General features: G+C 33.5%; 1 protein-coding gene and 1 long non-coding RNA gene across 4 annotated transcripts; one reads left to right on the top strand and one right to left on the bottom strand.

Moving 5' to 3' along the window:
• Positions 1 to 351: 351 nt before the first annotated feature.
• Positions 352 to 12,579, bottom strand: LOC122417135 (coiled-coil domain-containing protein 102A). 3 transcript variants are annotated; one of them, XM_043430411.1, is made up of 7 exons: positions 12,564 to 12,579; positions 12,023 to 12,188; positions 8,062 to 8,903; positions 7,705 to 7,930; positions 5,915 to 6,115; positions 5,466 to 5,826; positions 352 to 1,913 (listed from the first exon to the last, which is right to left on the bottom strand). In XM_043430411.1, exons 2-7 carry the CDS (start codon positions 12,155 to 12,157, stop codon positions 1,891 to 1,893), a joined length of 1,788 nt encoding a protein of 595 aa, XP_043286346.1. In that variant the 5' UTR covers positions 12,158 to 12,188; positions 12,564 to 12,579; the 3' UTR covers positions 352 to 1,890. The 3 variants fall into 3 exon arrangements, with proteins under 3 accessions (XP_043286346.1, XP_043286345.1, XP_043286344.1); XM_043430410.1 differs by lacking the exon at positions 12,564 to 12,579 and adding an exon at positions 12,308 to 12,411; XM_043430409.1 differs by lacking the exon at positions 12,564 to 12,579 and adding an exon at positions 12,377 to 12,411.
• A 44-nt stretch (positions 12,580 to 12,623) lies between these two features.
• On the top strand, positions 12,624 to 23,767 carry LOC122417136 (uncharacterized). The gene is made up of 3 exons (XR_006262233.1): positions 12,624 to 12,732; positions 13,058 to 13,222; positions 22,730 to 23,767. It is a non-coding gene; the product is annotated as an uncharacterized lncRNA (long non-coding RNA).
• The last annotated feature ends 2,923 nt before the right edge of the window (positions 23,768 to 26,690 follow it).

Below are 26,690 nucleotides of genomic sequence, written 5' to 3'. Positions count from 1 at the left end.
ACTGTATTTTATAGTCGTTGAATTATTGTTCATGCAGAAGAGTATTTATGCTTTCATCTGTAGGGAAAAAAACAAAAATATTGTGAAAAGATGAATTTTTTTCATATTTATTTTTTCTTCAAAATCATTTCCTTTTCATAATGTAAATCGAACTTTATTAAACGATTGTTTCACATTTTATCTATAAACGCACAAGGTTGAATTCAGTACTACTTACAGTTCTTGAATTCCTCAAAAATATAACTAATCAGGTGATATTGGGTATCGAATGCTAATAAGAAGAGTCTTATTGTCATCCAACATTAACGTGCAGTTTAACCATTGGCATTTATTGAGGTTTGAGGCAAAGAATTAGACAGACGAATATTCAAATTTTATTTTTACTATTTTGAAAACGATAAACATTCTTAAACTCCAACACGGTCCTTTCAAAAATATTATTCTATGAATATCCAATGTTTCAATGGTTTCTAATTTCGAATATTTTCAGTGTTCATTAAACTCTGGCTCAACGGACAATATCTAAGAAACTAATTTGTATATCTGTGTCAAATCTTGCAGGTAGCAAGATGAAGTATTAAAAAAAAAAACATTTCAAAACTCGAGTAGAATTATTGAAATGCTTTTAACTTCTCAACCTATTTCACACGAAAATCGATAATGGATTTACCCTAATAAAGTCAAGCTCAGTCTTTGTAGAAATGATTTGCTCCGGCAACTTAGATACATTTTTTCGCTTGAACTTTTCAGGCGGCCTTCACTTGGTGCCGCGATGTTTCTATTAAAACAGGTCACATATTTTTGTTCGAAAATTATTTACTACTTAAAAGTACACAAACATTCAAAACAAATTGTAAATATGTAGAAGTAACAAATTGTAGGAAACCAAAAAAACTGCGATCGTTCGTTCGAGATAAAAAAAAACTAAAAAGTGTTTGAAGTTTGGAATGATCACGAGTTGTAAACAGTTTCGTTTTTCAATTACTGCAGTACATCTACAACAGTATTTATTCTCCAATCACATATCGCCACGATAGTTAGTGCTTACAATTCCCGCTATTTCACTATCAAAGACCTCCCCTATTCTTTTTTCATTGGTCAAAATCAGTTGCATGTGTTCTAAGTTCATTTCAAATAAAAATCCGAACTCTGGTTCGTGTTTGAAACTTCTCGGGCAGATTAAAGCTCAAAACGTTTCAAATCTGGGTACGGAATGAATAAACGCTTTATCGTGTCACTAATAAATTGATAGTATGTTTGGATATAGAGAACAGTACAACTTTAATGGTAGGTATGGAAATAATGACACCTGAAAAGTTTGAGAGAAAGAATATTTCCTTCGACTTCACGGAGAAATTTGAATTCATGGATTAATTGTCAAATGGACTTCCACGATCGATCGAAATAATTCACAGCACAATATGTACAACGATAGTACATATGTTCTTTATGTACATCTGATTACAATTAAAAAACAAAAAGTTAGTTCAAAAAAGTTTGTACGTCGTACGGTGGGAAATAAATTAACAAAAAATTAAGTTAGAGTAATAATTTAAGACCTTTGATCGGCATGAATCTTGCAGGAAATAAAAATATACAAAAATAATGGCGTAAATATGTGATGATGGAAAAGTTAGAACATAGAAAATCCATGATACCTCGCTAAATTTTTCTTTTACTCCTGCTTTACGACCTCTTGCCTATTTGTACACATTTACAAGATTTTATATTCAATTCTCTTCTGAGTTGGGTCATTATTATTAGAAATGTGAACACAACTAACATGTTCAAATTGTTCATCGATTTCGGAAATGGAAAAAAAGTTCGATGTAAAGGAGTCATAAAAGGTTGACGAAACAAGACTCGTTTTCCATTGGCGCCGCAGTTATGCTAAACTCTATGACTTTCGTAATCTGAAAATTTGGAAATGTACATCTCTGAAATTAAATCGAAATAATCAAAAAATTAAAAAAATAATATACATATTAGGGTGGTCGTTATTTGGGGTCAAAATTTATTTTACCCTCTCCGCCCCCTAAATCGTTTCGAAATACATAAAAAGTAATACTGTAATTTTTTCAGATTTTTAAAACAATGCTCAACCTTCGACCACGGGGGTTGAAGTTTTCCGTTTAAAATACATGGAATTTTTCCGCGTTTAAGGTCACGATTTTACTGCGGGCCTCGATTCGTTTGAAAAATCTTTAAATTTTTAGAAATTACTTTACAAGCATGTTGCTACACGGGAAAAATTTCCAAAACTTCTACCCTCAAAATGTTGTATAGCATCGTCATACTAATCCATTAATGCACAAAACGATAATTCTGGACACTCAATTTCAAGTCCCCAGTTTTAATTGAGGAACAAAAGAAAAATTCTTCAAAATCTGGTATAAGAGGTTTTTGAGGGTGCTCTTTTATTTTGTAACTGGCATTTGTTTTGTAAAAATAAATCAAAATTTTATTATCTTTGTGTTTTGAATTGAAAAGTCAAGAATTTTTAACGTTTTTTTCCCTTCAAATCGTTTTTTGTTATTATTGCTGCACTTAAATAACCAATTCTCAATATCTGACCTTTCCAAAACACTGGCTATGAACCCTTCCTTCTCACTCAGTTTTTCCAAGATGGCGGTTTTTGCAAAACAGCATAACGTAAATTTACATGATTTTTTTTCGAAACTTTAAACTTAACAAAGAAATGTTACAGAAGAAAAAGAGAATCATCTAAAAAATATGTGTGATTTTTTTCAAAAATTTTCTAGCTATTTTTGTTTTTTTCAATTTAGACAATTTTTTGAAAAATTGCACACGTGATTTTTGGATGATTCTAAACATTTTTTGTTATATAACATTTTTTTGTACAGTTGAAACTATTTGAGAAAAAGAATTATGAGCATATTTATTATGCGATGGAAAATAAATTTTTTTTTCAAGTTCCAACTTTACAAAAAAATGTTATATAACAAAAATTGTTTAAAATCATCCAAAGAATACGTGTGAATTTTTTCAGAATTTTGGGAATTTTTCAAAAAATTGTCAAAAATGAAAAATACAAAAGTAGCTAGAAAAATTTTGTAAAAAATCACACATATTCTTTAGATGATTCTCAACATTTTTCATTCTGTAAAATTTCTTTGTTAAGTTGAGACTTTCGAGAAAAAAAAATCATACAAATTTACATCATGCTATTTTGCAAAAACTGAAAAAAGTATTTAAAACCAATATTTTGTAAAGGTCAGACATTAAGGATACTTTTACTAGCAATAACATGGTTATTTGAGTGCCGCAACAATAACAAAAATCGATTTAAAAAAAAAAAAAGTTAAAAAATCTTGACTTTTTAATGAAAAATGCAAAAATAATAAAGAATTTGATCGAGGGTTAAGCATTGTTTTAAAAATCTGAAAAAAATACAGCATTACGACCAATAATGACCACCCTAATATATATATTAGGGTGGTCAAAAAAAAAAAAAGTTTTTTCCATATCATTGCAAAAGTTTCCAGAAGATATAACAAAAATTCTCCTGCCCCATATTTTGATTCTTCGAGACGCCCAACGGATTTCCGTTTATCCATATAAATAATACGTAAAAATTTTTTTTCTGTGTTCTTCAAATAAAACTATTGAAAAATTTTTCTCCACAATTTCAATGGACATGTTATTGTAGTAAATTAAATTCTCTACAAAAAATCTCTGATGTGATTTTTTCATAAACCTAATGGGTAAACCGTTATTAGACTTTGAATACGAGCAACTAATTGTAAGTTAAATATAATCTAAATGTTATAAATAGTTCCCGATTTCATGACTTGATGAATAAACAAATTCGCAACTAAATGTTTCCTGACTATATCTTCTAATATACGATCCTGCTAAAAAAATTGCGTTCATATGTCAAAATTTCTGCCCGTAGTAAAAGTTTGATCACTGTAGTAAAATCTCAATCAAAAATCAACGGAATTAAAAATTTAATAAACGTCACTTTGAAATGGACAAACTAAGCTTCTTTTTTTGCCACTTCGTTATATTTTTTACGAGTTTTTTTTTCTGACAAGTGCTTCCGAATAGAGCCAGCTTTCGAAAAGTTATTGGCTTTCGTCAAACTCGCCGTCTATCTGGTTGTGCCCGTACATCGCACTCCTAAAATAAAGAGTACATATATTAAGCGTTCTCAGTATAAATGCATCTATATACGGTGAAATATCGACGTTCCGGAACGAGCGCATCGACCCTCGATGTCACCACCGAAACTTCGAGAAAGAATATCACGCCATATTGTCGCGAGAGGGGGAAAAACCCCCGAGGCTATAAATTTACCAACTAACCAAAATTCGACAGTCTTTGACGAGAATTGTAACGATTGGTCTCGAGGCAATAAAACCTCGAATTTGTAACTTCATAAATAATCTTTTTGTTAACTTGTTGTAAAAGTATTGAGTTGGAGTTCAGCTCTTTTGGCCTAAATCCTTTAAATACTCGTCCTTGATAACTTGTCCCTTCGCGACGGTCTTCGCGGACACAACAATCTTGTGGGAATTTTTTTTCTTTTTCTTCTCGCCAGCTTTCAAGGAGTTAGCACATCTTTATTTTTTAGAAAATATTGTATGATTTTTTGTAGCAAAGTTATTATGCTTTTAGCTAAAATCAGAGTTTCAGAAATTGTGACTTATCTCAAAAAATGTCTTTAAAATTTTTTGTTTCGATATTTTTCGTAAGGTCTCGTCTGAGAGAAGCAATGTAACTCGATAATTATGGGATTTGGGATAAAATTTCAAGATAGAAAAAAGTTTTAATTCATAATTTTTAACTCACCGATATTGAAAATAAAAAATTATATAACGCAACTATCTTTGCCTCGTATTGACAATATCGCGCTTAGAGTTGAAAAGTTCGATTTTAACTCCTTGATACATAATATATTGATTCTTCAATTTTTCTTGTTGATTTAAAAAAAAAAATCCAATAATGTTAGTGCATTTAAAATCATAAAAATAAATAGAAACTTTTTTTTCTCTTCAAATGTTATTAAAAACCTTATCATTATCGAGTTACACCGTCCATGCATTCTTGAATTATATCTGATTAGATTTAACTTAGTTGCTCGTATTCAAAGTCTGATAACAGTTTACCCATTGAGTTTATGAAAAAATTACATCAGAGCTGTTTTGTAGAGAATTTAATTTCCTACAAAAAGATGTCCATTGAAATTGTGGAAAAAATTTTTTCAGTGGTTTTATTTGAAGAAAACTGAAAAAAAAAGTTTTTTACGTTTTATTTATATGGAAAAACGAAAATCCAGTGAGCGTCTCGTAGAATTAAAATATGGAGCTGCCCTTGCAGGAGAATTTTTGTTATACCTCCTAGAAACATTTGAGTTTATAGAATCGGAAAAAAAATAAAAAATGTTTTTTTTTGGACCACCCTAATATATATCTACATTGTTAGAAAAATTGAGCATTTACCATCAATAGATCCATCATTGTCGTCGTCGTCACGTTCACGACCATCAGTCGTTTCCGTGCCAACCTCGGATGCACAATTGTCGGAACTATTTTTGAAATGCTCGATCTGCACATTGGCGGATTCTAATTGTTCGATAAGATCCTCGTTGGCTCTTTGTAGCCTTCGCACACTGTTCGTTGCAGCGTCAACCTCATCCTGGGCACCTGACAGTTCTCTTTTAAGCTCATCGACTCGGGATCGTACTCTTTTAACTTCGGCCTCGTACTGTTCGGATCTTCTAAGTGCGTGTGACAATTCTGTCGTCTTTTCGGCGAGTACTTTCTTTAACTTTGAGTACGAATGCTTCAAATCGGACAACTCCTGAGTTCATATTGAAAATATTTGAATATTAATGTTCAAAGAGAAAAAGGGATTAACGAGAACTTCGAATAGAAATATAATAACCAACCTTGCTACGATCAACGATTTCCTGCGAAGAATCTGTGTGCACGGTTGAAATGGGTCGTCCTCGTCGAGATTCATTTCTTTCTTGTAATTCGCGAATTTCATTTTTCAATTTTTTATTTTCACGTTCGAGGGAAATTTTTTCAGACTCTAAACGCTCACGTTTGCCCCATTCAGCTGCATTTTCCGCCTGTAGTCTTTCCAACTAAAATATAACAGAGATAGTTGTATAAAAAATCGTCCTTTAATGAAATTGGCCGTACTACCAATAGGGTATTTTAGAGCATGTAAAAAAATATATATAAATTCATGATTATAATAGACTTCGTAAAAAGTAAACGAGAAACGTCAATATTTATTCATAAAAATGCAATGTAAATTTTATAATTTAATTTTAAAAATCGTTTTTTTTCATCTGTTTTTCAAATGTCTAAAACGCCATCCGCCTTATTAAATTCCAACGTGACGTCACTCCGATAGTAAACAATCTAGGTTCTTATCGTGCGCTCTGTGTTATTTTGAAATTTTACAAGTTATTATGCACGTTTGTGGACTTTTATTATTCATTTGATTAAAATCGCATTATGGAAAACGATTTTGTGAAAGCAAAAAGTACAAATCTACCAATGATAAATAAGTTGATGGTGGTGATGAATCCACAATTTTTGTAGCATTTTTACTCTTGTATCATTGCATTCAGGCACGAGACCCCAATGATATACCATTATAACTCATTAATTTCACAAATCTTGTTACTTTAGTCTTTTGCAATTGTTTACTAACGGAGTAACGTCACAAACCGAAACAACATGGCGGCTAGCTTTTCCGTGCGAAAATTGAAAATCATAAATAAAAAATAGATTTTAAGACAGTTTTAGGTCTTATAAAATTGAAACAAAAATTCTACTGGTTTATTACGATCTCAGGATTATTTTAGAACAGTTTTCAAAAAAAGGTGTAATACCCTATTGATTTTCAATTTATTTGTTGAGTGCGTAAAACTGCATTCAAGTTTCAACTTAAAGCTGTTGATGATTTTTTAAACTGCATCTGTCAAGTCAATAATGATGCAACATATTATATTAGTCGGTTTGAAACAATTACTGAAAAAGTTATATATTTTATTTCATAAAAATAATCCCTGTGAAATTATTATCATTGGTTTTATATTCATAGCACATTTGTTTTGATTTACATATCTATCTAAAATAGAATCCCTTAACGATTCTTGTAGTACTCGTCGCGTATAACATATATAAATTATATTGAAAAAAAATTTAATGATATTCTTTGAGAAAAAAATACGCGTTTGCCAACAGAGACGTCGCTCCTCAGAAGTGTACAGTAGGGTGTGTTGTTTTAGGGTAACATTTTTTTTTTTTCAATTGTCACTTCAAATTCTTTAGTTTATATTCAAAAACAAAGCCTCGCGCAAGGAGGCTTGTTAAACAATATTTAGAAATCCCTCATCGACCTTGAAGTTTTCCCATTTGATTAACAGTGGAATTCGTTAATTTACATTGTTTTAGATCCTCTTCAGCCTGATTCCGTCCCTTGGCTGTTTCCCCATAAGATTTTGAAAACAATTGATTACTCTGCAAAAAAGTCTCCTGATCGAACTCTTAAAAATCAATCGATTTTGAGTAATTAATGATCAAACCCAATTTTGTATGAAAAAAACTCAAATAACGATCATGGAAGAACTTCTATTCACGACGATTTTTTTTGTGATATATTTGGTTGTCTCGAAAATTATCGATCAATTCGAATATTGAATATTTTCAACTATTTTACCTCCGTCCTGAGTTCGCACAAACGTTGATCCATTCCCTCACGATTTGATGCCTCGTCGATGAGATCTGCCTGCGCAGCGCTTAATTCCGTTTGAAAACGCTCTCTCATCTCCATTAACTCCTGTATTGCTTCAGCTCGACTTTTTTGGAGCTCTTCACAGCGTTCCCGAAGTTGTATCGTTTCAGAACGTAATTTTTCCATCCCTCGATGGAGTGATGATTTTTCTCTTGAAAATAAAAAAAAAAATTGAATTTCATAGAACTCCACTCCTATTCCAGTTCTGTGGTACTTGACTAATAATTTATCTATTGTTAACGTATCATTGTAGGCAAATTCTAAAAGATAATTAATGCTTACTCTCGTTCCGCCGAAATTGTTCGGGTAGCTTCTTCGAGTCTAAGATTAAGCATTGACATTTTTTGCATTAAATATTCGTCGTTGCTAATATCAAGGGCGGACTGTCGCTTTTCATTTTTATCTTGTATTTCATTGCTTTCGGCAATGAGTTTAGCGATATCGCGGTCTAAACTGGCTACAGGACTTTCTACGAATAATTCAGGTGAGTTCGTAGCGATATTGGTTTCGTTATTTTCGACCAGTAAGTTTGCGATGTCCCTATCAAGGCTTCCCATAGGGCTATCTTTGTAAAGTTCAACGGCATGTTTTGGAACTGCACCCTGCAAAACATACTCCTCAATATCTCGATTAGGTGGAGTGTTTCTGTGCTCGAGATTGGTAAGAGTCTCTTCCTCTGGACTTCGTCGCGTCATTGAATCCTTCGGACTATTCATCAATATTTCTCTCTCACACTGCTCAACATTATTATAAACTTCGAGGAGCTCATTAACTCCCAATGCTCGTCTTAATTCAGGATCAGATTCCAAAATCGCTACGATTTGTCGATCAAATTGTCCAGCGTGTTTTAACAATACAAGATGTAGTTTTTGCAATTCTTTACGTAGCTGTTCGTTTCGAATCTCCAATTCTTGATTCTCATGCTTGAAATTGTTTGCATCTTTCATTGCCACTTCCAACTTGTTCCTCAGAATTTTTGCTTCTTCCCGAGATTTATTTCTTTCATTGCGCACCTTGCTCCACTTCTCTCGCCAATTTGCGGTGCAGTCTGACCACCATCTCATGGTTTTTTCCATTTGTGCTGCTCGAGCTCTGGCTTCTTCCAATTCTCTTTGACGCAGTGCCTGTTTAAAAGTATAGCTATATGATAAATCTTTGTAAAAAAAATTGCAAAATATAAAACAGATGTCTAGAAAAAAATCAATGGTAGCCCAAAGATATAAAATTATTGTAAAAAATGGTTGGTGTGAAATTGAATTAAAAATTCTTGAGTATTGCTTTGAATACCATTATTGGTTTGCGACTAATTTTATGTATACTTTGTGTTTTTCTGCAAATGGCCTTCAGAACAAGAAACAGATCAAAGTTTGGTTTAATGCACGACTGCACTATATCAAGAGACTCGGTTGAGTCTCGGAACAAGTATATCGACAGCCCTGTTGTCTGCTGGACCGAGATTTGCTGAGGCTATACTTTCTATGAACAAAACGATTAGCGATGGTATGGGAAAAATTGGCATGTCGTTTTGTTCAATTACGTAGATCAAGAGACAAGGCGTCAGTACGTCACCGGGCAGTTGGACCCTGCCGCTCAAGAGCTATGTCGAAACTTAAACATTGAACTTTCAGCTAATTAAGAAATCATCTTTCGATTATGCCTAAAATCAGCATGATCGGTAGCGTAATTATTGCTGAGAAGAAACTTAGCATGGGCTCAAGATTATGCAAAATTTACTAAAGCCCGTTTTCTCCAAAGTTAATATGAGTTTGAACTCGGTTTATCCTATCTCGAATTTATATGAAAAAAATTAACTGGCGTGGAAGAAAACGGCCATAAACATCGATAGACCCGTTGTATACGTATACAGGTCGACATACGCTAGCGGTATACGGTTGCTTCAACGCATTCTGATTGGCTCACGCATCGCGGTTCACTTGGCTCACTCCAGCTAGACCGACATATGTTCAGACTCCATGAACGTATCAAGAGACTCGGTAGAGTCTCGGGACAAGTACATTTACAGCCCTGTCGTCTGCTGGCCTGAGGCTCTCGCCGAAACTATCTTCTTTTCTCTGAATAATAATAATATCTCTATCTATATATTGTACGATCATGTGTCAGTTTTTGAGGGTATATATAAACAAACGGAGTTTCGATATTATAAAGTGCGAGATAAATAAGAAAAAAATAATGTCTAATAATGTGCATAATGTCTATTTGCTTTATACTTTAGTTTAAAAATTAGCTACATAAAGGAGTTTTTCATAAAAGTGATGTGGTTATATATTCATTGAGTTTCGAAGTTTCTTAAAAAGATAAACAGTATGGATGTGCGAAGTTTTAAAATAGTTTCGAAGTTTAAAGTTTAGTGATAAAAGTGTTTAGCATTAGATTAATACGACAAAATTATATAAATGAAAGAGATTCATATGGGTTCTAATTACTAAGTTTCAGGAAAAATCTGTTCCTTAACCTATAATCCCGAATAATGTTCCTGTCAAGCAGTAACTATGACTCATAATTATTAAAGCAAATCACGCCTCAATGTTTGTATGCTGGTGAATCAAAATAAATACCGAAAAACTTTCATCGAGTAAATGTGTCTAATTCTATTTATTATATATTTATGATTATTATTATATGAGTTGCCACTTTTTATCCTTCTTCGGTTTGGCGGTCTCTTCTAGTCCCTTTTTTTACTTTCAGTTTGTAGTGGATCCATACCGAGGTCTATTAATTAATTAGACATTTCCTTACATTGGTTGTGGCAACATAATTAAAAAAATTTATGAAAAAATGTTTGGTCGCATATCAATACATGCGATATTGAAGAAAATCTTTGGGCCAAGTATGTGCTTAGTTATATTCACTTTCCATTTCTGTTGTCGCCAGATGAACTTGAATATTTGTTTCAAAAAATCTTTGGGTGTTCTTTTTCCACAGATATTAAAATGTTATCTCTGAAATGCAGCGAACACCTACGAAGCTTGACAACCTCATGAAGCACCGTGTATGTTCTGTATTCTACTCCATGTTCACAATCACTCTAGGTCTACGACGGCTCATTTTTTAATGTGATCAAATATGTTGTCTGCATAAAACCATGGAAATATACAACATTTCTACATTTTGAAAGACTTAATATGCGCTCTGTATTTCACTTTTTTCCCTTTGACGTAGCATAATAACTTCTAAAAACATATTCCAAGTTTGTAAGCGCTTCTCTACAAAAGTATCAAAATTTGTAATACCCTGGATACCATAACTGTAATACCATAAATTTGTAATTTGTCATTTGTAATGCTGAAAATTTGTATATTTCCGAAGGGGTATGAGTACCAATCGTTTAACTTTTTTGGTTCAACTATAAGATATGAACTTTCAAATTCATTACTAAAATCTACTTCTACTTCTTTCTGAACAGGTCATTATGAATGTCATTTTGAATAATGTTTTTTCTGAATAGAAAATGGTTTTCTATGAAAATCAATGCATATATGTGCTAAGTATTTTAACTTCCTGTTTCTGAGTATGATAATATAAATTCAGAATAAATGCTACAAAATGTTATTTGATAACATTTATTAGCATAATTGAAAAAATTTATTCGACTGGGATGGAACAGGAATTGGGATTGAACGGGAATTGAAATGGATAAAGAGAAAAGGTTTTCAATATGTGAGCAAAAAACCAGAATACCATATGCAGTTAAAAAATTTTTTAATATTGAGACTATACCATAGAAAAAAGACTTGATATCGAACTATAAAAGTCCCCTATCAGGGAAAAAAGTTGGGAGAAATACATTGATGATTCCTCTTTGTCGCATTACATCACAAAAAGTGAAAAGAAATTTCCATAAAAAATATCATGAACCATACCAAAAATGATTTTAACACAACAATTGAATAAAAATTCACAAAATCAATTTGAGGCCAAGTCTTCATTGGTAATTTGGAATAACCATTCTGCATTAGAATGCATCAGGAATTTGGAAAAGTTCTAATTAATCAATAGGAGTTACCAAGTTGCGTGCAGCACTAAAATTTATAATATCAATTGGAATTTTTTATTAGTAATTCGTAATTTTTTAATTATGAAATTGTGTGATAACGAGCGTTAAGAATAAAATAAATTGAAGAGGAATAAAATAAATGTCCGTTGATGTGTATCAACAACTTTTCAAGAATCGTAGAGTGAGTTTGTAGTCGACTAATTTTGGCATTTGAATGAAAATATCTACCTCTTTTGTTTCCCACTCGCTGTCACCAGCATATCGCGGTGAAGCGGTAGACGAAGGATTTCCAACATCGTGTTCCCTATTATGTCTGTTACGCGAAGACGTACCAGTATTAGCTGTTGTCTGTGACTGTGACATCGCAAAGGTGACAGACGGCACTAACCTAAAACTTCACAGCCATGTTTAAAAGAAAATATAATTTCACTAATTCTCACGGTAGTCGACGATTTTTAGTTTTGCCCTCTGCGGCGAAGAATATTTCTTTCTTTTTACTGTACCGTTACAAACCTTTACAAGGTTGCAACTGGTTACACCAAAGCTAATATACACCATGCACTCAAATATTACGCATATTACCATATACCACCAGACAACATATAGATCTCTTTGATATACATATACAAAAAAAGAATATTATATATATATATTGATAGATATGTATTTTATGTCTATGCTGACTACGTTGAAACGGCGCACTTATTCCGGTTTAGTTATATCAATATAGATATACAAAATATATATCTATTGAGATATATAAATATACCCGTTTGTATATACAAAGCCGGAATAAGAGCGCCGTGTAAACGTAGTCGCTGACTGGGCGCTCCAAGAGAGAAGTTTGTCTGTGAACCGTCGTCTCTGTCGGTACAGTCAGTCAAAAAAAAAAATAGCTCCAGCCACAACTAACCTCCAATGTGGAAGTGTTGTACGCGGTAGGTAGGACCTCGGTGGACTGGCCCCCACATTTGATTATTTTCAAACTTTTATTAATGCAAATCGTTTGAGAATCGTTAGAGAGAGTATGGGAAAAAAGAAAAATTGTTTGAGAGTAATTATTTTTTTAGTAAAAACGATTATATTTTTAGGCGTGAAGCTGTCCCCCATTTTTTTTTATCTCCTAGAAAGATGGACTGGACGTTTCATTTTTTTTTAATAGCTTGAAAATTGTTTGAGAGAGATTGAGACTGAAAGAAAATCGTTCGAGAGTCCATATTTTAATTAATAAAATATATAATCATTCAGTATGATTTACTCTAGGGTCCCTAGGATCAGTGTGCTTCCGGTATGCGCAGTGCACTTGCGCAGTGTATGCACGTGGAATAAGCTATAGCAGTCGACAAAAACTATCAATCAACCAACCCACATTTTTAATAACTATTTCCAATCCCTTAGGGGAAAAAGGTGGATTTACTCATTTTCAAGGTATGGCTGTTGAATTTTTGCCGCCCTTGCTTGTCAGTTCCTAATTTTTTTTTCATAATCTAACAATTTGGTTGAATTTACACAAGAAATAGTTTTTGGGTATATTTTTGAAATAATCAAAACTCAATTATGCGTACAATTAAGAAGGTAGGGCGGTAGGGTATGGTATGCTACTTACACAATAATGTACAGTCGGTAAACGTGATTATATAATCTTTATTGTGCTTATACAAAGAGTTAAAAATAAGAAACTCAATCAGATTTCGAAAGTTTGTTACAACGTCTTTTATTGCGCGATTTTTTGTTCGCAAAATCATCGATGATATCTGATATCGTCGTAACTAATTTTGTTCATTAATTCCGACTCTATGCTCAAAAGAGCCAAAGCGTCTATCTTTTCTTGACTCAAGGTCGATCTCAGATAATTTTTTACTCTGTTTAGACAAGAAAAGCTTCTCTCACCTGAACAATTTGTCGCTGGTATACATAATGCTATACGAAGAGCAATGTCCAAGTTAGGATAGATGTTTTGCAAACTCTGTTTTCGCAAAAACGAAGAGAGACTTTTTAAGGAGTTTCGGTACAGAAGTCTAAATATTAAGAAATTGATCAAATTTGGTGATAATGTTCTTCAACATCAAGTGGAAAAACACAAATTTTTTCAAAATTTTCTTCTACTTAGTTATCGAGTAATTATACGCATTGAAGTAGATTTCTTATGCCCGGAATGTATACATATATATATATGGAAACGCTATGCTTATATACGTGATTTTAGTGATCAATTACTCGATAACTGTGTAGAAGAATCTTAAAAAATTTGTATTGTCAAATTTGGCACTAAAGAATATGTTCACCAAATTTTATAAAATTCTGAACTTTTTGAAATTTTTTATGTTTTTAGCATGGTTTAGCATGGCAACATTGTAAGCCTGTACCGAAACTCTTTAATGCACCAGAATGTGATTTTACCGGAACTCTTTGTGAAGAAATGTGGCTTTGAAAATGTATACATTCTTGGACTAACAAGGAAAGGTACTTTAGTGTCCGCCTCTGATTTTGATAATTTTTTTCTATGTTATAGTCCATCCAAAAATAAGAGACACGTATTTTTTTTTATCGGCCGAAAGTTATTTTTAAGGGGTGAAATCAACCCTCAAAGTTCAGCATGTTTTGCGTCTGGTAGAGTGTTTCAAATAGAAGCACTCAACCGATTGAAACGAAACCAATTGCAAAATGTTCGGCTTGTCAAATAACCCATATGACATGTCCAACTTCTTATGCACCCTTACGGCAAAGGGGTGAATCACCCCTGAATATTCAGAATTTTTTCGTTTAACAAAAATTTACTATCCGATTTTAATAAAACAAACGCCATTTTGCAGAGCAAAAAAAAATAAAATCGACGTGTTTTCGGGTTTTCCTCAGATTAAAAAAATTAAGGGGGTAAAACACCCTTAAAATGTCAAATTTTGTTTTGAGCACTGGCCCCTTCCAATTTGAGTATTCTTTTCATAGAATGTAGCTTATCAAAAAATAAGAAATAAGTTTTTTTTTTATCGGCCGAAAGTTATTTTTAAGGGGTGAAATCAATCCCCAAAGTTGGGCATGTTTTGCATCTGGTAGAGTGTTTCATATGGAAGCACTCAACCGATCGAAACAAAACCCATTGCAAAATGTTCTACATGTCAAATAACCTATATGACATGTCCAACTTCTTATGCACCCTTACTGCAAAGGGGTGAACCACCCCCGAATATTCAGAATTTTTTCGTATAATAAAAACTTACAATCCGATTTTAATAAAAGAAATGCCATTTTGCAGAGCAAAAAAAATAAAATGGACGTGTTTTTTGGTTGTCCTCGGATCAAAAAGATTAAGGGGGTAAACCAGTCCTAAAATCTTGAATTTCACTTTGCGCATCGAAATGTTGACATTCAATTCATATGGTTCCTTTATCATTGCGTATCGACTTATATGTTGAATAATATTTGTTTCACATATTCATTGGCTGACATCATAATCGTATAGAGAATCGAATACTTTGACATGCTTTACGTGAGAAGTGTTAGTTTTCGTTCTACAGGTTCTACTATGACATCTTTAAACGGTTCTTGAAAATCTAATGTCGTATCTTCCACGATTTCTAACCGATTGAACTCTGCCATAGAAGCCTTCAGAATTCTCTCGAAACTTTTTTTCAATTCCACTTAATTATTGTTAACAGGACTGTCAGGAATGTTTATTACTTCAAATGTAAGAAGCAACAGTCTTATTACGTTCATTGGGTTGATAGACATGTTCATAACAATACGTTATTCACAATAACGGACACGATAGTGACAGATAAACAATCAAACAGCAACTAAACTTCTGGAGTAATATAAAGTCAATCTTAGCTTCTTCATCTTGAGTGGGTGGCTTAATCTGACATCATCACAAAAACAGATTTTTTTATTTTTTCGGATATCTCTCAAGCATTGGGCTGAGCGAGCTGGCTTTTTTAGGAATACATGGCTACCAGCCGCTATAGCGATTCTTGATATGAATAAGAATATGGCAAGGCTTGAGTCAGCTTTGTTTGCCTTCTGAGCGGGGAATTGTCGATGCGACTCTCGATATTTGAGTTTTATTTTGTTTTCGTAAATCATACAAAATAGAAACTTATATAAATAGAACGAAAGCTAACACTTCTCACGTAAAGCATGTCAAAGTATTCAATTCTCTATACGATTATGATGTCAGCCAATAAATATGTGAAACAAATATTATTCAACATATAAGTCGATACGCAATGATAAAGGAACCATATGAATTGAATGTAAACATTTCGATGCGCAAAGTGAAATTCAAGATTTTAGGACTGGTTTACCCCCTTAAGTTTTTTGATCCGCGGAAAATCAAAAAACACGTCCATTTTATCTAGAGTCGCGGTAGCGACTCTGAGACAAGTACATTTATGTATGACGAGTCGCTTCCAGAGAGTCTTTACCGGAGCGAGAGTGTTTTTCAGCTGTTTTCGATAACACTCAAAATTTATTTCTTTAATAACTGAATAATTACAGTATTCCAAAGAATCCTGCAAGATGACGTATTTTTTATTTTTTTTTATCTTTCGATCGCGACCTCTACGAACTCTGTAGCTTAACGCATTGAAAAGATATTAATTATTTATTTTTTAATTTCATCAAAAAATGTTGCATTTTTTCGCACACATTTTTGATGTTTATTTGTTTTTTCTTTAGTGACAAATCTGGTGCCATAATACATTTTATATATCTATATATTTTTTTCTGGTGTCATAATACAAATTGTATACCTATATATTTCCATGAATCTGTTCATGCTTCAAAAATTTGGAAAGTGACAGTTCCCCGTTGTATTCAAAATTTAAGCTGTCAATTTCACGAAATGTTATCGAATCATTCAGAGATTAAAGGATACCACATGTTCGTTTTACCAAGAAATCTGAGTCACGTATTGTGGCCGAATCTTTTTTTTAATGTTCTTTTAGTCGGTGTGATGCTATCGTTTAATGTTCTTTTAGTAGGTATGATGCTATCGAGTAAATCGTTGGATTGGGCTTTTTTTTACTCGTGTTTATCGTTGATGATAAGCATTGGAGTGAATTTAAGTGAAGAATGCGCCAAATGTACATTCGTACATTCTTTATTTTTTGTATGAGCAAAACTTGCAGGAAAAAAATAATTACGCGCGTCATCGTACGAGGTTAGAATGATGTGTCGGTGCATACGCAGTAGAGAAACGATCTCGACCCCTTTTCACCAAGGGCACAAGCAAAATCCATCTCTCGTAGGTGGCTTGATAGTTTTCGATTTCTAGGTCGACGGCTCCATGGTTTTCGATGTCTAGATAGATTTCTCCCAGGTTTTCGAAGTCTAGGTCGACAGCTCCATGGTTTTCGATGTCTAGATAGATTTCTCCCAGATTTTCGAAGTCTAGGTATATTTCTCCATGGTTTTCGATGTCTAAGTATATTTCTCCACGATTCTCAATGTCTAGGTCGACGGCTCCAAGAATTTCGATGTCTAGGTCGACGGGTCCGTAGTTTCCGATGTCTAGGTATATTTCCTCATGGTTTTCGATGTCCAGGTATATTTGTCCATAGTCTTCGATGTCTACGTATATTTCTCCATAGTTTTCGATGTCTAGGTATATTTCTTCATGGTTTTCGATGTCTAGGTATGATTCATGATAGTCGTTGCCATTCACATCGACGGCTTCATAGATTTCGACCCTAGGTATATTTCTTAACGGCTTTTGATGTCTAGGTCGACAGCTCTATGGTTTTCGATGTCTAGGTCGAAGGCTCCATGGTTTTTTATGTCTAGGTCGACGGTTCCATGGTTTTTGATGTCCAGATCGACGGCTCCATAGTTTTCGATATCTAGGTCGACGACTGCAAGGTTTTCGAGATTTAAGTCGGCGCCTCCATAGTTTTCGATGTCCAGATATATTTCTTCATGGTTTTCAATGTCTAGGTATATTTTTTTCCACTGTTTCCGTTATCCAGGTCGTCGGCGCTATAGTTTTTAATGTCTAGGTATACTTCTCCATGTTTTTCGATGCCTAGGCATATTTCTCCATGGTTTTTCATGTCCAGGTATAGTTCTCCATAGTTTTCGCTATCCCGGTCGACAGTTCCATAATTTTCCATGTCTAGCTATGTTTCTCTACGGTTTGCGATGTCTAGGTTGATGGATCCATGGTTTTCAAAGTTTGGGTCGATAGCTCTATAGTTTTCGATGTCCAGGTCGACGGCTCCACAGTTTTTGATGTCTAGGTATTTTCCCCGTAGCTTTCGATGTCGAGGTCGATGACTCAATGGTTTGCGATGTCTGGATATATTTCATCATGGTTATCGATATCCTGATCGAAGACTCCATGGTCTTCAATAACAGGGGAGATTTCAAGAACCCAGAATATCGTGAATAAATATCACCGGACACTGATAAACATGAAACTGTCAATCTAGATACTGGAACCTAATGAAACATGATACGAGATGAAAAAGATAATGAAACATGGAAACGTCCTCTCAAACATCGAAAAACGGCCATCGAAAGCCGTAGAGAAATATACCTAGACATCAAAAACTCTTGAGAAATATACCTGGACATCGAAAACTATGGAGCCATCCCCCTGTACTCCTGTTTATTCTTATTGAACTGCTTCAACATTGGTGGGCTTGAAGACGCTGTTGCAATAAAAGTAGCGCTGCAGCGCTACAAGAAAACTATTCACACGCTTAATCGCACGGAATGCACCCTAGTTCGGAATAAATTTTCAAATAAAATGTATTGTGTATGATATAAATATTGAATCCAAACGGAAATGTGTAGAATTGAATTGAATATTATAGATGGGTATATTTGTTGAATATATCTATTTTTACAATAATTCAATTTAACACATTACATTTTTGATTCTTTATTCAATTCTCATGGAAAACATTTTATTTAATAACAAATGAAGAATTTATATTCGTCTACGATATTTGTTTGATTATATACTCAGATTTCAATTCCCTACACATTCCATTTTCGTTTCATTTGTTATATCATATGGAAAACATTTTATTCAATAATTCACGAGAAATTGGTTTTTAAATATCCTTTTACATTTTAAAGGAGATTTAAATAAATAAATAAATCCATGCCTCTGCATCTTTGTCATGGCGACAATTTTCATCAGCTCTCCAAAATTGAATATTATCAGATTTGTAGATGATCATTATCATTGCCATTATGCTATTTTATCAAAAATTGGATAGATTCCATTGAAAAATATAAATAAAATAACCCAAGATAGGAGTGACGAATAAGATCAAGGACTACAAAAATATCTACCGAAGAAGCAAACCCATTGTATGGAAAAACACTAAGAAAGTTTAATTCTAGTCAAGGGCTCGACGCATTGAGAAAATTTCTGGTGGTCTGAAAAGAAAATGATGATAGAGATCTTGCGATTGTAATTGCATACGTACAAGCTGGTGACAATGGTTTTGAAATTCTCAGACTTTTGGATACTTCTATAAAAAAATGTTAATAATGCCTGTGCTGTGTGTTCTGCCGTGTAGTTTATGGTTGTCAAGTAAGCAGAAAAATGTTCATTATTGACTTGAATTTAAAGAGAACTTTTAAAAGTCTTACGACTATTGGATGGAATCAAATCATTTGAAATGTCATTTATGATTAAAAGATTTTCTGATAAACGTTTTTCCAAAGTAAAACAGTAATTGCATGTTTTCGATTGCAGAATCTTGTAACAATACGAGCCGCTACCGCGTCCCTTGATCCCCAGTGCTGATAAATGTGGAAGAGGCTTGTCGCAGCTTCACTATTTCTCATTCGTCATTTATTCATGGTATGCTATCGAGTCAGAGCAATGTCAGATGGTTCCGCTTGGTGGTATTTTTCATTTCACACAGAAGTTTTGGAGACTTTGTCGTAACGAACCAAGCTCATGGATTCCCAAAGTATTAGAACTTGTTACGTACACTTTATACTCGCTTTTCTTGTGGAAGGTCATTCCTCGGTCATTCGAGCTTTACTCGACGGACAGGGAATTATTTCTTGTATTTTCCTCGAGTTGACATATTATTTTCACACCACCGTTCATTTCGTCCTCGACACCGCGAAATCTTGGGTTTTTGAAAATTCAGCCATAGCAAAACTAATGCGTGTTTTTTTTTTCGTTTCCGGTCTTGCAGAGTCTTGTTTCGCGGTACAATAATAGGAAGGGACCCGGAAATTTGCCTGGTTCAAAAGCAAAACAGGCAAACGAACCGGCAAACATTTTGTTAATCCGAAAGAAGGAGTGATAAAAACGTTGTATTCATCATTTTTAATCATTACCTTTTGATAAAACATCCTAAAACAGAATATAAACTGCACAACTGATAAACTCGTTTAGCGTCATGTTCAATTTTAATTAAAATTCTACAGTCAATTGATTTCTGAAGTAATATTCAAGTTTCAATTCGATTTTTTGACGTCGATAGATTTTGCAGTGGAAAGGGTGCACAATTTCCTAATAATACTTTTAACTTCAAACCGATACGGAGTGATTTTCTACGATCGCAATATTGGTACATCTGTTCGGAAGAACAAAATCAATTGGTCAACATGGTTTTACAAAGTCTCGGGTGCCTCATGGAAATATTCCAAGCTTTTGGACCTCATAATAAAAATTCTCATCGCTTGTCCAGATTGTGTGAAATCTCAACTGATTCATACCAAGACATTCCTTGAGCCAGGGGCTTCAAATATATAAGTGGATACTGACAATGAGATTCATGGGTCACTTGTGAGAATCGAAAAATCCGAAATATTGTCTGAAACCTTGTTTATCAGAACTTTCGAAAAACACGAGAAACGTTCTAGATTTAGGTCAACAAAATTTTGCTCAACGACCATTTTTCGCAATTTTCACCTATTTTCATGGTATTTTGGAATTCGGCTTCAGCATGTCAAAATAAATATATAGAGAGAGATGGGTGTAGGTGAATATATAAACTGCTTTATTGGGTGATCAGATGTTTCAATTTTATGATCATTATTTCAATTTTTCAATGTATCCCATAAAATTTCAGATTTCGAGTACACAAAAAGTCGTCAAATAAACCTGCAACACAGCACGAATGCTGTAAAAAAACTAGAGACAAGTACATTTATGCCCTCTGGGAAGTCATCTGTAAAATCATGGAAATCAATGGTCGTAAGACTTTAAATCCAAGAAACAAAACGTTGTTAAATAAATGCAGAAGTTGCCGAGTACATCGCACTACGAACAAAAGAATTACAAAAGAAGAAAAATAGGACACAACAAATTACAACCACAAAGAATACAAAGACAAAACATTACAAAAACAAATTGCGACTAAAATAAATTAAGATCATAAAAATTTTAAATAAATTACCCACGGAAAAAAATTATATACCAAAAAATTGAAACAAAAAAAATTTGGCCGTTGTACTTGGCGTTTTACTCGACTTTCGAATTTGTGAGTATAAGATACAGGTAAATTAGATAATATTAGCTAGAAAAAAAACGCCAAGTACAACGGCCAAATTTTTTTTGTTTCAATTTTTTGGTATATAATTTTTTTCCGTGGGTAATTTATTTAAAATTTTTATGATCTTAATTTATTTTAGTCGCAATTTGTTTTTGTAATGTTTTGTCTTTGTATTCTTTGTGGTTGTAATTTGTTGTGTCCTATTTTTCTTCTTTTGTAATTCTTTTGTTCGTAGTGCGATGTACTCGGCAACTTCTGCATTTATTTAACAACGTTTTGTTTCTTGGATTTAAAGTCTTACGACCATTGATTTCCATGATTTTACAGATGACTTCCCAGAGGGCATAAATGTACTTGTCTCTAGTTTTTTTACAGCATTCGTGCTGTGTTGCAGGTTTTTTTTTTACTCTGCAAAATGACATTTCTTTTATTAAAATCGGATTGTAAGTTTTTATTATACGAAAAAATTCTGAATATTCGGGGGTGGTTCACCCCTTTGCAGTAAGGGTGCATAAGAAGTTGGACATGTCATATAGGTTATTTGACAATCAGAACATTTTGCAATGGGTTTTGTTTCGATCGGTTGAGTGCTTCCATATGAAACACTCTACCAGATGCAAAACATGCCGAACTTTGGGGGTTGATTTCACCCCTTAAAAATAACTTTCGGCCGATAAAAAAAAATACGTGTCTCTTATTTTTTGATAAGCTACATTCTATGAAAAGAATACTAAAATTGGAAGGGGCTAGTGCTCAAAATAAAATTTGACATTTTAAGGGTGTTTTACCCCCTTAATTTTTTTGATCTGAGGAAAACCCGAAAACACGTCGATTTTATTTTTTTTTGCTCTGCAAAATGGCGTTTGTTTTATTAAAATCGGATAGTAAATTTTGGCTAAACGAAAAAATTCTGAATATTCGGGGGTGGTTCACCCCTTTGCCGTAAGGGTGCATAAGAAGTTGGACATGTCATATGGGTTATTTGACAAGCCGAACATTTTGCAATTGGTTTCGTTTCGATCGGTTGAGTGCTTCTATATGAAACACTCTACCAGACGCAAAACATGCCGAACTTTGAGGGTTGATTTCACACCTTAAAAATAACTTTCGGCCGATAAAAAAAAATACGTGTCTCTTATTTTTGGCTGGACTATAACATAGAAAAAAATTATCAAAATCGGAGGCGGACACTAAAGTACCTTTCCTTGTAAGTCGGTCTCTAAATCATTAGAATACATTGCTTCTAAGGATAGGGCTTTTTTTGTCAGAGTCGATGATGACAATTTGCTCATTTGGTTAGAAATGAAAAATTTTCATTGAACTTGTTGTAAGCCTGCTGCCTTTTTCCTAATTCGGATACGAGTCTATCAATGACGCGACGATAAATGTGCTTTCCCTAAAAGTATCACTCGCGGTCATACTCATTTCTTCCTCGGATGTTTCATCAGGAAATTTTTTTTCTTTTCAGTTGTCTTTTTCCCAGGTCTTTTGTATATCGTTTCGACGTGCTCAATTCTTGAAATTGCCACGTTGATCTGTGAAAAACTTGCGAAGACATTCATAAAGATCGGCTACAGCAATCAAGTCTACAGTAGAAGCCTGGATTTGAACATTCACTTTGTTTATTCTCTCCAAAATAATATTCCACACAACAACTATCAACGCCGTTTCCAGTTTTTCCAATTTTGAAAGAATTCCCGCTGCTTCGTTTCGTGTTACAGGATTTTCGGTACAATCATCTCTAATTAATTCCAAAGCTTTAAGGATTTCGTGCCAAGAATGTCGCAAACTTCTACACGCATCTTCTCTAGCTGACCAACGTGTGAGGTTTACTGTTTTTAGTGTCTTCCCTTCTCCGATTTCAGTCATCAATTTCTTCCAGCGTTGTGTCGAACTCACAAAAAAAGCGCAGATTTCTTGGAACAGCATGAAAAATCGACAAGCTTCTGGACAAGATTCAGCAGTCGCAGCTGCCACTAGATTCAAAGAGTGGACAGAGCAAGGAACGTAAAAGATAAACGGTGATTAACTTTGAATTTTAGCTTGTAAGCCATTGTATGTACCAGACATATTCGCAACATTATAATACGATTGTCCACGACAGTCTTCAATGTTTATGCCCAAAGTTTTTAGTTCCGAAGTAATAGCAGAAAACATCTGTTCAGCTTTATGTCCTACTGAAGGCAAAAACTTAATTTATAAATTAAGTTTTACTTAATATATAAAACGTAATTTTATATATACCTCATTTGTAATTTTATGTATGATACCGGGTGAAAAAAAATCATGGCAAAAAGTAAAAACTTTTGAAACCCGATTATTGATAAACGTCGTTTCTTTTATTATTTCGTTTCATACCCAATTGTAATGAAAATGAGATGGAAAGTTTATATTTAAGAGTTTTTTTAGTGGTAATCATTGTTATCCTATGGAAACCAAGCACGAAACATGTTTACAATAATTTGATGAAAATCATAAAAAATAAGTAATTTTATTCAAATTATAAAATTCGAATAATAATAACGATTTTCTAAAAGAGCAAGTAATTTTCTACGAAAAAGTTCGTAGAAGTTTGTTTGTGAAACGAAAAATTTGATTTCGACAGTTTTATGATAATTTTTTTTCTATCGATCCAACTTCGAAGGGTGATAGCACGAGAATGGTTGCTCCAAGCTGAATGTTCATAAGGACTTTTTTTGTGGGGGAATCGATTTTCTATAAAAATATATCATTATCGTTTTTGTACGATTTTTTCCTGAAGAGTTATGATGCAATGATCGGAGGTCTCAATAATTTCCTGGGTTATTCTTATGGAAAATCTTCAAACGCGAAGCGCCATTCGAAAAAATTTTTTGGTGTGCTCTCCTTCTGAGATTCTTTTTTTTTCACCTTGAATCACCTTTTTCGGCTGGATGCAAAGTAAAAAAAAAAATATCGTTTTTTTCCGCACACCCTAATGAAGACTTTATCAATGAAATATATTTTTTTAATCAATTTCTCAAGATTGCAGGAAATGAAAAAAAAAAAACACAACGCACGTTAATTGAAATTACAGCACGAATGCTGTTGAAAAATTGGAGACAAGTACATGTTATGTCCCGCGTTTGGTTATCATTAAACGTGAGACTTGACGACGATTCCTCTCAACTTTAAAATATTTCTTTTATTGAAACTCTGCTAGAACGTTCTTGATTCGGTCAGTACGCGACCTTTAAGGTGGCTCGTGGATACCCTTGGTAACGACTGAAGTCATAACTTAGAGACTAAAGTGCTGAGATGCACTGAAAACACCGTCACGACGATCGCTTTCGAGCTCTCGTCGCCGTGGCGAGGATTTTTGTACATTAGTTCCGTTTGCTCGCTTTAGACTCTCGGTCGTCCACGTGGATAACTCAATAAATCCAGCTAACTCGCGGCGGGGTAGTAAATCCTGGTACAATGACACAGGTAAACCACATAGAGGTTATAAGTCTGGGTTCCGTCAACAAACGCGTAGTGAGCAACACATTGCCCCTTGCAAGTTAATTCTGTGCGTGTGTGTGAACCGAGCGGAACGGGAGAATTTTTCCCGTTCATGTGAGAGAGTAAGTTGGCGTAAACGCTAATTCACTGTTGTTTTCATCTTCAAAATTGTACCTCGATTCATTCAAATTGTAAACCTTTTGTATCTTTTCTCTTCGCATATATTTCTGTTCTCGTCGAACCTTCTGTTTTCCATATCTTATCAATAAATCTAAATTCCTGTTAATTATTATTTGAGCGATCCAATCTCCTGCTTCGGGGCCCGTACGGGACCATATAGGCACATCTTCATTATTTTGATTACTTAATCATCTCAATATTACAATATTTCGGTTATTCCCTTAATTATCCAATTATTTCAATTTCATTTAGACCAAACAAAATATCTACTAAATATTTTACATTTCAAAAATCCTGCACTTTGTGTAGGTTGGTGGCAGCAAAAACTAAATAAATTTCCCGATTACGTTCGTCCCTTCTGGACGTAACATACATTTATGTTTTATGTCACCTGGACAGTAATCTCAGTGAAACCCTATGTGACACTCATATAGTTCAAAACATAAATGCACGATGATTTATAAGAAGTTGTTCGATCTATTCTCTCGAAACTTGCTTCAAATGAGCAATTCATTACTAAAGGTTATGAAAAAACCATTTCAAACGTAATGAATAAAAAAAAATGAAATTTGCTAAATTTTGGTAATGTATGAAAAACCTCAAATGAACAAAACATTTGGTTCAAATAAACAAAACGTTTTCAAATAAATGCAAAAGTGACGAGTACATCAGATGACGAATGAAAAAAATTAAAAACATAATGATATGTAAAAAAAAAAAATCACGAAACCAACTGTAAATAATTTCAACAAAACAATGAAAAGCTTTCAGAAATCATGAAAAAACATTATATTTAGAAAAAATACAAATCTGTAATTATATTGTAAAGGAAAAAAAAATTCAAATAGAAAATTCAAATTCAATAGAACGTGAAAAATTCATTCCTACGGGAAGCATCCGGAACTTGAAAAACTTCTAGTGAATCAAAAAGTTAACAAAAAATCGCATCAAAGGTAAAAGTCATTTATTACTCTATGGTAGCAGAGACTTAGAAGAAAATCGATTTTTCTCAGATTTTCAGGATCCCCTGGTATTCATAATATTCGACGTCGATTTCGTGTCGGTACAAATTATGTTTAAATATATGCTAAAAGTACTTATCCGGCCCGTAGCAAATTTACATCATGCTGTTTTGAAAAAACCGCCATCTTGGAAAAACTGAGTGAAGAAAAAGTATTTATACATACTTTTATAATACTGATTACAACCAGTATTCTGGAAAGGTCAGACAATGAGAACACTGGCGATTTGCTGGCGATGATATGGTTATATGAGTGCAGCAACAGTAACGAAAATCGATTTGAAGGGAAAAAAACGTCAAAAATTGTGAACTTTCCTATTCAAAATGTAAAAATAATGAAGATTTTGATTTAATTTTACAAAATAAACGCCAGATTCTGAAAGAGCACCCTCAAAAATCCCTTATAGCAGATTTTGGAGAATTTGTCTTTTGTTCCTCAGTTAAAACTGCGTACTTGAAATTGTGTGTCCAAAATTGTCGTTTTGCGCTTTAACTATGTATGGTACAAAAGTCTAAATAATTAGAAATTGGTCAAATTTTGTGATAATGTTCTTCGACATCAAGTGCGAAAACACAATTTTTTTCAAAATTTTCTTCTGCTTAGTTATCGAGTAATTACGCATTAAAGCAGATTTCTTATGCCCGCAATATATACCTATATATATGGAAACGCTATGCTTATACAAGTGAACTTTAGAGATCAATTATTCGATAACTGTACAGAAGAATAATCTTAAAAAAATTGTATTGTCAAATTTGGCACTAA

Source organism: Venturia canescens, chromosome 10 (assembly GCF_019457755.1).
Source record: "Venturia canescens isolate UGA chromosome 10, ASM1945775v1, whole genome shotgun sequence".
Lineage (NCBI taxonomy): Eukaryota > Metazoa > Arthropoda > Insecta > Hymenoptera > Ichneumonidae > Venturia > Venturia canescens.
This window is presented reverse-complemented; position numbering and strand designations above follow the sequence as displayed.

What these genes read in the sequence shown, in the direction of transcription:
- LOC122417135 (XM_043430409.1), bottom strand. Translation starts at nt 12,396, where the DNA reads ATGTTGTCTGGTGGTATATG. An exon ending in GCGAGTGGGAAACAAAAGAG is followed by an intron (nt 8,904 to 12,022) that starts GTAGATATTTTC and finishes ACTTTTAAACAG; the next exon opens with GCACTGCGTCAAAGAGAATT. An exon ending in AAATCGTTGATCGTAGCAAG is followed by an intron (nt 5,827 to 5,914) that starts GTTGGTTATTAT and finishes ATATGAACTCAG; the next exon opens with GAGTTGTCCGATTTGAAGCA.